Here is an 11,643-nt window from a genome sequence, read left to right as displayed (position 1 = left end):
TCCCACCTAGTGCCACCAAGGCCCCGCCTAGGTGCTAGGTTGCTGGCCATCGCCGCGATTAATTCCTAGGCAGTTGAAAATTAAGAAAGGGCGTCTAGACCTGCTTAGGGGTTCGCCTAACCCACCTAGGCACCTGCCCAACTCGCCTAGACCAGCCTAGGTACGTCTTAAGTTGCAACCCTCACTTAGACAGAAAAATATAACTTTCATTTTACATTTTATTTTTAAATAAATTTTAAGAGACTTGTTGAATACTTGGATAAACACTCATTATATGAATGTCCCTCGTGTATCCAATTTGCTCTAATACTCTATAATCTATATGTCATTCTATTTTTCAATTTATGTATTCCAATACAATCATGTATTTTCTTAGGCATAAGTAGACATTTATTTATATGTTAACTAATAGATCTTTTAAAATTAAAAAAGAAAAAAGAAAAAACCTCTTATGCCCCCACCTAAATGCCTAGACGTTAGGCCCCTGTTTGCCGCCCAACTCCTTAGTTTGTACAATTCATGTTTTTGCTTTTAATTTTTTAGTTTGTGTTTTGTTAATGGGCTAGGACACATAATCACATGTATGTAAATAATATTGCCCATCACATTTATATATTTGGAACTTTTAACATGTATTATATGGTTTTAAAACTTGCAGCATCGCGGTCACCATCCATTAACCTCCTAATTGTGGCAATGTGTGCTTATGATCCAACTCAAAATCTAGGCAATGCCATTTAATACTATGGTTTGGTGATATTCCTATTTACTTGTAAATGAGAATTCTTAAGTTTGAATATCAAGGATAGTAAGTTCGTAACCAATTTATTCATCTTAGTGTAAAAAGACGCTATTCAATTAAATCATCTCCAATGGGCCTTCTAAATGAGCTCTAGCTAAATTTTAAAGAGGATTTGGAATAATCCATCTCCAATTACGCTCCATATCCAGCTTCTAAGATAGGAATTCTCCTAGGAACTCCTACATTTAGAGAGAGCGCCGAAAATTGATTATTAATATTTTAATATTATTTTAAATAAAAACTCTATTGTTTTTGGTCCACTATGATTATGACTTCTTAATCTAGAGAGTTTGGAGTAGAATTTTTTTTAAAGAGCTCCTAAAGTAACTTTCTAGTCTTTTGAAAGGGAAAGGGATCCTCTCTAGATCTCTTCCTCCTAATCCACCAAATTAGGGAATCCGTGCCGTTGAAAATTGATTCAATAGCTACAAACATGAGCCCACTTTAAAAGTTAAACCCTCAAGCCCACTCCAGGGCATTAGGCTCCAGGCGAGCTTGATTTCTCAATCAGGCGATAATCCACAGGCCTAGCGCCTAACCTATGTGACTCAAGGGTAACGTCAGCATGACGTTAGCCACGATTTAAACTATTAAAAATTATAAATACATTAAAAATAAAATTATCCAAAATTAAAAATAAAAATAAAATTATCTTTTATTATTTTATTATTTTATTTTTAGTATCAATAGCCTGAGCTATTTAGTTTTTAGGGGTAAGATAGACTTGAGCATTTATTATTCATTGAAGGTAGTTACTTTTCACTTGGGGGGATTGAGTTGCCTACAACCCAGGGGGCTTGCTCTTAGCCAAAATATAACTAAAAATAGAGAGCACGATTAGGGATGCTCTTAGTAATTTAATATGGCACTAATTACATTTGGGTCCACTTCATAATAGTTCTCAAACTATTTTAGTTTTAGTTTTTCATTCAATTTTTTTTTTTTTTTTGATTTTTTTTTTGTCAAGGGAGACTATTATTAGATATGAACAAAAATGTTTACATCAATAGCCAGAGTATTAAATAAACACTCCTGCTCCAAGCAATCCCACCAATGAGAACCCCCCATATGCGTGACAAAGCCACCAAATGCACAACTTCATTACAGGCCCGAGGAGTATAAAGAAATTCCACATAACCTAATTGGTTTTTACTATACTCAATGTTCCATAATATTCCTTCAATGCTAGCCTCTGGTAGTAGAAGGTCATTTAACATCTCCACAAGCATCTTCTTGTCAGTTTCAATCTGAACCCTTCCATAACCTCTCTCCATACAAGCCAAGAAACCCCACCTCACCGCCTCCGCTTCTGCCATCAAACTAGATCCACACAAGACACGCCCCACACCATCAGCCCCCTGGAAATTCCCTGCAAAGTCTCTAGCCACCCACCCAAATCCATCTATCCCCGTGCGAGAACACCAAGCAGCATCACAGTTAAGCTTAATAGTTTGCAATGGAGGCTTCACCCATCTCGCCTGGACCGCCCCCCTTACCCTGCGCTACTGCCTTGTAGCAAGTCTTTGCTTCCCCCCTTCTCTCTCAAGCTCACACCATTGACGAAACAAAGACTCCAAGGCTGTACGAGGCTCCACTATAGTCTTCTCAAAAACCATGGTATTCCTACATTTCCAAATACGCCACAAACCACATATCATCTAAATTAGAAAACATTTTAATATCTGTGACAAATAAAAACTAAACATACATAATAAATGTTCATAACCATAATCAAACTGCTACATAATTTAGATAAAAATGTATAACAATGATCTGAAATTGAACACTTGAATCATAAGAAAATATTGTAAAGTGAGTTCAAACGCGTTATTGTACGTTGTTTTTAAACAAAAAAAATATATTAAGCTAATTGATTATCGTAAATAAATAATAATAGAAAAATTATCTAAACTACATATTAATGAAATTTTTTTTGTCAACAAAAAGGGTAAAAAAACATTCTTGTCTACTATTAGAATAAGAAAGTTAAAGATAATAACGAAATTTTACAAAATAAAATTTTGCTGTATTTTATTTAAGCAACATTATTAGAAAAAGGAAAGGCGGCAAAAAGGTCATAAACGAAATAAAAATATTAAAAATGCTAAAATTATAAAAACGAACTTCTTGGACTTGGTGGGCGGCAGGAGGTGCGCAATCGGGGGCTTTCCTTACTGTCAGACTCTCTCTCTCTCTTCTCTGTCTCTCTCTCTCTCTAACACAAACATTTATTTCCCTCTTCTCTCCGTTGGATTTTCCTTCTGAAATTCCATCGACCTGTAAGTTTTTTTATTTTTTATTTTTTTAAAATTTATTTATTTCCATTTATAGTTCTCTCTCGTTCTAACGCAATGCGTAGAATTCAAGCAAAATAAAATTTCTGCGATCTTATTTTTGCTTGATTAGTCACTGTAGAATTTGCAGGGAGCTCAGAAACCCTAGATCTCGTTCATTTCGTTGTTCAATTGTGTGCGTGTTGGGGTTGGATCCTTGGGATTTGTGATTTTTGAGGTTGGTTTTCGCGCGTTTTGGCTGTGGATCTCAGGCTTTTTGTTGATTCGGAGCTCCAATTTCGAGGGTTTTTTTCCTCTTCTGGATTTGGACGGATTTGAGGGGTGAATTTGCGTGTGGGATTTGGTCGATGGCTTCAAATCCTCCTCCATTTCAGGTGGAGGATCAGGCGGACGAGGATTTCTTTGATAAATTGGTTGAAGGTGATCTGGGGCCCTCTGAATCAGGCTCCGAATTCGCCCGGGGAAATGATTCCGATGATGGTATGGCGTTCGCCAGTCTGAGTATTGGTGGTTCTGTAGCTGTATCTGAGGATTCGGTCCACGAAACCAAAACTATAGCCGAAAATAAGCCGTTTGCAAATCCGAATGTTGGTGATTCTGCAGCTGTATCTGAGGATTCGGTTGCCAAACCCCAAACGAAAGACGAAAATGGTGCAGACGAGTCAAACAATGTGGTTAATAATGACGCAGGGATTGAGTCCAATAATGCTGGGGAAGGATCCCAATTGAGGCCGGATTCGGCAGTGAGCAAGAGCAACGATTCAGGAGCTTCAGGGATTAAGGAGATAGGGTGGGGTTCGTTTTATGCCGATTCTGCGGAGAATGGGATCCATGGATTTGGATCGTACTCGGATTTTTTCAATGAATTGGGGGATGGTTCTGGGGATTTCCCCACAAAAGTAGACGAAAGTTTGAGTACTGAATCGAAAACTGTACGCAGCAATGAAGTTCAAACAGCCCGTCAAGAGGGTTTGAACCATTTGGTTAATAACGAGCAATATCAAGAGGGTCAAGCTTATGGGGCATCTGTGGAGGAAAGCAGAAATGAGCAGGATCTAAACGGTACAGAGTATTGGGAAAGTCTCTATCCAGGGTGGAAATATGATTCCAACACGGGGCAGTGGTATCAAGTGGACAGTTTCAATGTGCCTGGGAATGCTCAAGGGAGTTTGGGCACTGATGATTGGACCACTGCTTCAGATGATAATAAAACTGTGGTTTCTTATTTGCAGCAAACAGCTCAGTCTGTTGCAGGAACTGTGACTGAAACAAGCACAACCGGCAGTTTGCCTAACTGGGATCAGGTCTCACAAGGGACTAATGGGTACCCAGAACATATGGTTTTCAACCCTGAATACCCGGGTTGGTATTATGACACGATTGCCCAAGAATGGCGTTCATTGGAAGCATATAATTCCTCTGTGCAATCAACTGCTCAGTCTCAGAATGGAAATAGTATATATAGTCAAGAGTACAGGCAAGATGGCAATTATGGGTCACAAGCGGTCGTTGGGAACCAAGGTCAAGACAGCAGCTGGGCTGGGTCTTACAGTAATTACAATCAGCAGGCTTCAAATATGTGGCAGCCTCAAACTGCATCTAAAAGTGAGGGGTTTTCAGGTTTTAGTGGAAACCAGCAAATGAGTAATTCGTTTGGTTCTACGGTTAACACGGATCAGTACAAGTCTTTAAATTCTTTCGGAGCAGTTCCTTTGTACAACAATGCAAGTCAAGGTCATGGTGAAGCTAATGGGACTGTTGGGTTCCAAGGTTTTGTGCCGGCTGGAAACTTTAGCCAGCAGTTCAATCAAGGAAATGCAAAGATGAGCGAACAAACACAATTCTCAGATGATTACTTTGGCGGTCAGAAACCTGTAAGTTATTCACAACAACCTGTAAATTATTCACAACAACCTTTCCAGAGTGGCAATCAGTTTTCATATGCTCCCAGCGTAGGAAGATCATCTGCTGGCCGTCCTCCACATGCCCTAGTAACTTTTGGATTCGGTGGAAAACTCATTGTAATGAAGGACAATAGTAGCCTCAGGAATCCGTCATATGGAACCCAGGTGAGGCCTTGGAGCTTTCTCTCTTCAAGTGTAATTAAGGCTCCATTTGGTTGACAAAAGGCTGATGGAAGGAAATAAAAAGCCATATCATTTTTAGATAGGTCTTTAATCTATCACTGATTTCCTGAAATAGAAATGCAAACTAGAAATAATTGTACTCGTCATTGATAATCCGTAATAGATACTGACTCTATTATGTTTGGTCCCAAAACCGCTTGCATTTTGTCAGACTTGTTTACATTGTTCAGTGAAAGACCTAATTATACATGTTTTATTGTTATGTGAAGGATCCTGTAGGAGGCTCAGTTTCTGTCCTGAACTTGATTGAAGTTTTCACGGGAAAGACTGATGCTTCGAGTTTTGGAATGAGTACTTGTGATTATTTTCGTGCTTTGTGCCAACAGTCCTTCCCAGGTCCCTTGGTTGGAGGGAGTGTTGGAAGCAAAGAGTTGAACAAATGGATTGATGAGAGGATTGCTAACTGTGAATCACCAGACATGGACTATAGGAAAGGCAAAGTATTGAGGTTGCTTCTTTCTTTGCTTAAGATAGCTTGTCAACATTATGGAAAACTTCGATCTCCTTTTGGTACTGACACTGTATCAAGGGTAAATCACAATCCTGTCTTTTGATTTTGTTTATCATGTGAGCAACTTTAATATTCTGTATTGTTTATTTAGGATTATACTGCAAGTTTCTGCATAAGTGATTTTACTGCTAACTGTATACTTTCCACGTGCGGTGTAGCTAGGGAAGGTTGTCATGTCATGATCCACTGCATTATTGTGATAGTATACTCTTTATAAGCCTAAAGGAAATGTTGTATGTGATAAACTGTCTGCAGTACCCTGTTACCATACTGCCTTTCTATGAAAGGTTACATTCTTATCTGTGATGCTTTAAGTTATTAGGAAAGATTTGATGGGAAATAATTTTGTATTTTGTCGGTACTAAAAGCACGAAGAGCACTACTTAAATAAATTGAAAGGCTTTTAAGATTGCATGTTATATACAGGGATGTGTAGATAATGTTCATCTTTTATGTTCTTCTTCTCGAAGTATTGGAGAAATAATGGTTGTCTTTTTTTTTTTTTTTGGTTACTCATAGCTTTTGAAACTTCTCTTAAGCATTTTTGGTTAGAAATCTTCTGTCAAGTTTAACTCTCATTATTTTCTCTTTTATAAGTGCCACTTAGAGATATAACTAATATGTATACTTTTGGCCTTTTTCTTTCGATAGGAAAATGATACTCCAGAATCAGCCGTTGCTAAACTTTTTGCATCTGCAAAGAGCAATAATGTACAATTTAGTGATTATGGCACTGTTAGCCACTGTGTGCAGAAAATGCCTTCAGAAGGACAAATGCGGGTATGGAATAAGCTAGTCTGATAACTTGCTCTCCCCTTCTCTCTACATGATCAAAGTTTTCAATTTTAATAAGTTTGGTTGTGTTTCCTAGGCAACTGCTTCTGAGGTACAAAATTTTCTGGTTTCTGGTAGAAAGAAAGAGGCTTTACAGTGTGCACAAGGTGGTCAGTTGTGGGGACCTGCACTTGTTATTGCTTCACAGCTTGGAGAACAGGTTTGTAGGCCATTGATGTTATAGTTTTACTCTTTTGAGGTACGTTGACGGTTTATACTGAAGGATGCACTCTTCTCACTTTTTTTTTTTTTTTTTTTTTTTTTCTCTCTCTATTCATCTGGTGGGGGGGGGGGCGGCTTGGGGCAACTTCAGTTCTATGTGGACACTGTGAAGCAAATGGCACTCCGCCAGCTGGTTGCAGGATCACCTTTGCGGACTTTATGCCTGCTAATTGCAGGGCAACCTGCTGAAGTGTTCTCTGCTGACACTACAGCTGAGATCAATCTTTCAGGCGCTGTTAGTACATCTCAACAGCCTGCACAGGTGAGATATTCATTTTAAAACTACCTTTTGGGATAGGTGTGGTTCCTTTTTGAAAAGGAAATGGAAGAGAAAAAAGTATGTATTTAGTCTCGATAGCAATGAAAAAAAAAAAAAAAAGAGGAAACTTATAAGAGCAAGAGAAGAGGTTCCTATAAAGGACAGAAGCTAGAATATCTGAGAGAATTGTTTCTTGGATCGGTTGGTGTTGCTTCTTATAACTATACATATAGTGAAGTTCATTTAGGGACACTGATAAGTTAATGCCGAAGTTGGTGGTACAGTTAAAATAAGATCTTCTCTAATTGTATCTTCTTGTACCCATTTTTTAGCAGTTTCCTGTGCATTAAAATTCCCTTGTTTAATTTTGTACAACTATAGTTTGGTGCAAATAAAATGCTTGATGACTGGGAGGAGAATTTGGCTGTGATAACTGCAAACAGAACAAAAGATGATGAACTGGTAATTATACATCTTGGAGATTGCTTATGGAAGGATAGGAGTGAGGTATGATATTGGTACATTTAACTATTTTCCTTTAAATATGTTAATCTTTTTTCTCCCTCGCTCTGACATCAGTTGTGTTTCAGATTACTGCAGCACACATCTGCTATTTAGTGGCAGAAGCAAATTTTGAGTCATACTCAGATAGTGCAAGGCTATGTCTAATTGGAGCAGATCACTGGAAGTCGCCTCGTACTTATGCAAGTCCAGAAGCCATTCAGGTGCTTTCTGAGTGCTGTTATCTTTTATGCGTTGTCTCTCTGATTTTTTTTTTTCAGAAACTTCTAGTGCTAGTTATTATTTGGTGCCTGAGTCGTGTATTGCAGAATGCATGTTTCTAGAGCAGCAGTGCGAATCTGGAGCCGCGTAACTTTGTATGGTAGCTTTATCATAGGTTGCAGGGTTGAAAGTTGATGCTTTCTGTAACTTCCTAGTATTATGTATAGCAAAAGCCAGGTTGTGGACACTGTAGATCACATAATCTAGTTTCATTTCTCTCTTTTTAAATTTTTAACATCGCCTAATTCCTAATGGAATTTCTTGACTATTGTGTACTGTGAGATGCATTATTAACGTTGCACCATAACCTGTTCCTTTGTCTTCCTTCTCTGTTTATTCATATGGAATGAGGCATAATAGTTGCTTAATTGAGTCTTTTATAAATTACTTTTAAAAGTAATAGAAAATTAATAAGTCCCTCGCAACCTTTTTTATTTAATTCAAAATCTCGTAGACAATTTTCTTATCATTAAGGTCACCCTTTTTTATGGGTAGTGCTATGCACACACCCATTTTTACTTTTCACACACCCTTGTTAATTTTTGTCCATTGATCTTCTTCAATTCATTCATCCAACGACGGCCGGAAATTGAGAGGGTTGTGTGAGAGGTAAATATAAGTGTGTGGATAGCATCACCCTTTTTTTATTAAGGACACTTTCTTTATTATTAAGTTTCTTTTTTAATTCAAAACCCTCAAGAAGTGTGACTCCTTTTTTATTTTTTGTCTTTATAATACAAAAATGTCTTTAAAAATAAGAAAAATTGTCCAAGTGTTTTTCAAAAAAAAGTTTTGTGAGGGACTTCTTATGAGTTCTCTGTTTAAGTAATGCTCTCTGGAGCTTATACTCAGTTTTCCTTTTGTTTTTTTTTTTTTTTTGACAGAGAACTGAACTCTATGAATATTCAAGGGTGCTTGGGAACTCTCAGTTCATCCTTCTACCATTTCAGCCATATAAGCTCATATATGCGCACATGCTTGCTGAAGTTGGAAGAGTTTCTGACTCGTTGAAGTAAGCACATGCAATTATCTTCTGTTTGATATTTTACTTAAGACTTGTTTTCTTAACCAAGTTCATTTGATTCAGGTACTGTCAAACAATACTAAAGTCTTTGAAAACCGGTAGAGCACCTGAAGTGGAAACGTGGAAGCAACTAGTATTATCTCTTGAGGAGAGGATTAAAACCCATCAGCAGGTACCTTTTGTCCTGGTGTTTCTATGTTCATTGTCCTATTGTTTGTATATTCATCGTTTTTAAGCTAATATGACTAATCCTTCTGAATGCACATTCCATTTGCAGGGGGGATACTCTGTAAATTTAGTTTCTACAAAGTTTGTTGGTAAATTGCTCAACCTGTTTGATAGTACTGCACATCGTGTTGTTGGCCTACCACCACCTGCACCATCCACATCCCAAGGAAGTGCTCACGGTAATGACCATTATCAACAGCCCACGGGCCCTAGAGTTTCTAGTAGTCAATCAACAATGGCCATGTCGTCGTTAATTCCTTCTGCTTCAATGGAACCCATAAGCGACTGGACATCTGATGGCAATAGAAAGCCAATGCACAATAGAAGTGTTTCAGAGCCAGATTTTGGTAGAACTCCAAGACAGGTGTGTCAAATTTTCCAAACGTGTAAATTTCAAATTCACTCATGTATGCTCTTACTTGGTCAACACATTTCAACACCGTATATGTGCACTTAATCACCTCTTTGATTCTGTGTGCTTGAATATGCAATTTTTGTGGCATCTTAACTCATTATGGGACCAGGTTGATTCATCAAAGCAAACTGCCTCACCTGATGGCCAAGGAAAAGCCTCAGGGGGGACTTCTCGCTTTTCTCGTTTTGGTTTCGGGTCACAGCTGTTGCAAAAGACTGTTGGTTTAGTATTAAGGCCCCGCCCGGGAAAACAGGTAGTTTATGCTTTCATATATATTAGGTTTTCCTTCAACCCCCTCCCCCTTTTTCTTTCTGTGAAATAACTACATCTATTCTTTCCTATGGTAAACCTCCTCTAATGAATTTTCTACTTGCTACTGAAGGCTAAGTTGGGTGAAACAAACAAGTTCTACTACGACGAAAAACTTAAAAGATGGGTTGAGGAAGGTGTTGAACCTCCAGCTGAAGAAGCTGCGTTGCCTCCTCCCCCAACAAGTACACCCTTTCAGAATGGTGTCTCTGATTACAACTTGAGATCTGTTTTGAAGAAAGAAGGGTCTCCTACTAAGGGCAGCCCAGATTTACAAACTTCAACCCCTCTAGGACCAACTTCAGGGACCCCACCTATTCCACCTAGCTCAAATCAATTTTCATCCCGTGCACGGTTGGGTATTCGATCCAGGTACAATATATTCCCTATCGCTCTCTCCCTACCCATCCTCTCTTTTCTGTCAATTTTAAATCATTCCATTCAAATAGGTTCGTAATAGTCTTTTTCAGTATTCACAAAACATTACAAAGTCATTGCTTTGTTATAAGCCTTAATTTACATTAATTAATTAGAAATAATATTCCTTGAGAATCATGCCCTTTTACCAAAATTTCCCCTAATCAATGAGGGAATAAATGTGCCGGCCATAGTTTGATATTGAACTCACCATCTGGTGAGTCGAACCCAAGGACAATGAGGGAATGAATTTGACCTGAGTATATTTTTCATGGAATCTTGGCAGATACGTTGACACATTCAACCAAGGTGGTGGAAGCCCAGCAAACTTGTTCCAGTCACCTTCTGTTCCATCCGTTAAGCCTCCAGTTGCTGCCAACGCAAAGTTTTTTATTCCCACCTTAGCATCATCAAATGAACAGGCAATGGAGGCTATTGCTGAAAGTGTACAAGAAGATGGTGCAACTAATGAAAGTCTTTCAACATCTGGTATGAATGATTCATTCCATGCTCCTCTGCCTTCATCGTCGTCATCAAATACCATGCAAAGGTTCCCAAGCATGGGTAATATTCAAAGCATGGGAGTTGCCACAAATGCCAATGGCTCCGCTCTACCCCACTCACGAAGGACGGCCTCATGGGGTGGAAGCTCCAATGATGTATTAAGCCCTCATATGAAAACGGGCGAGATAAAACCTCTAGGGGAGGCATTAGGTACGTCCCCGGTGGCTATGTTTAGGCCGAGTGAGCCTTCCCTGACACGTGCGCCAATGCATGGAGGCAGTTCTGGTGACGACCTTCATGAAGTGGAACTTTGAGCCAACGTAAAGATGTAAATATCAAGTTTTGCTCCTAGTGATCAATACAAATACTGGTGAGGTTCCTTCTGATCCTGCATCTCTCAGAAGGTAAAAATGGTGGTAGTGCCGGAAGTAAGTTCATCGAACAGGTTCTTTCTCAAAGTTGTTACTCCCCCGCGCGGTTTCTTTACTCTCGAGCCAATGTTGCATTTAAATGCCCGGGGAGTTACCACCGTCTACAGCTTTAGGGGGAGCTGGTCTTGTTTTCATTTTTCGGGTTTCTTTTAACAAAAGCCTACACGGGCGACATTGTACAGATCATTTGTTCATTTGTTTAAATACAGAAATGGTTCCTTGAAGTAGATAAAAGGGTCTACAGATCTTCTCGAGGGAAAGTGTAGTGCATTGAATTGAGAGAAAATAATTAGTCACTGTTTTGCTCTTTGCCTACGGATTTCTGTGTTTATTACTCTTTACCACATTGAATTCATAAATAAATGCCGAGGCGTATAATCTACGCAAAGGAGGAGAGAGAAGGTATGTACTCGAGTTGCAGTGGCTTGAAGAGAGAAAAAATAGGATTAAATTTTAGCTCAGG

At 38.8% G+C, this 11,643-nt stretch overlaps 1 protein-coding gene across 4 annotated transcripts; it reads left to right on the top strand.

Annotated features, from left to right (window-relative positions):
• Positions 1-2,951: 2,951 nt before the first annotated feature.
• Positions 2,952-11,495, top strand: LOC137711369 (protein transport protein SEC16B homolog). Of its 4 annotated transcripts, none has more exons than XM_068450602.1 (14): positions 2,952-3,081; positions 3,218-5,165; positions 5,453-5,773; positions 6,406-6,534; positions 6,626-6,748; positions 6,902-7,072; positions 7,451-7,576; positions 7,660-7,794; positions 8,737-8,864; positions 8,940-9,048; positions 9,154-9,468; positions 9,629-9,772; positions 9,902-10,200; positions 10,532-11,495. In XM_068450602.1, exons 2-14 carry the CDS (start codon positions 3,444-3,446, stop codon positions 11,061-11,063), a joined length of 4,254 nt encoding a protein of 1,417 aa, XP_068306703.1. In that variant the 5' UTR covers positions 2,952-3,081; positions 3,218-3,443; the 3' UTR covers positions 11,064-11,495. The 4 variants fall into 4 exon arrangements, with proteins under 4 accessions (XP_068306703.1, XP_068306704.1, XP_068306702.1 ...); XM_068450603.1 differs by having other exon boundaries at positions 2,955-3,081; positions 3,227-5,165; XM_068450601.1 differs by having other exon boundaries at positions 2,955-3,081; positions 3,209-5,165.
• The last annotated feature ends 148 nt before the right edge of the window (positions 11,496-11,643 follow it).

Source organism: Pyrus communis, chromosome 12 (genome assembly GCF_963583255.1).
Source record: "Pyrus communis chromosome 12, drPyrComm1.1, whole genome shotgun sequence".
Lineage (NCBI taxonomy): Eukaryota > Viridiplantae > Streptophyta > Magnoliopsida > Rosales > Rosaceae > Pyrus > Pyrus communis.
Note: the sequence above shows the minus strand (reverse complement) of the source record. Positions and strands in the feature narration are given on the sequence as shown.

Bases quoted from the DNA above. Each gene is read 5' to 3' on its own strand.
- LOC137711369 (XM_068450602.1), top strand. From the start codon at position 3,444: ATGGCTTCAAATCCTCCTCCATTTCAGGTGGAGGATCAGGCGGACGAG. The intron at 5,166-5,452 runs GTGAGGCCTTGG...TGTTATGTGAAG, and splicing joins ATCCGTCATATGGAACCCAG to GATCCTGTAGGAGGCTCAGT. The intron at 9,049-9,153 runs GTACCTTTTGTC...TTCCATTTGCAG, and splicing joins GGATTAAAACCCATCAGCAG to GGGGGATACTCTGTAAATTT.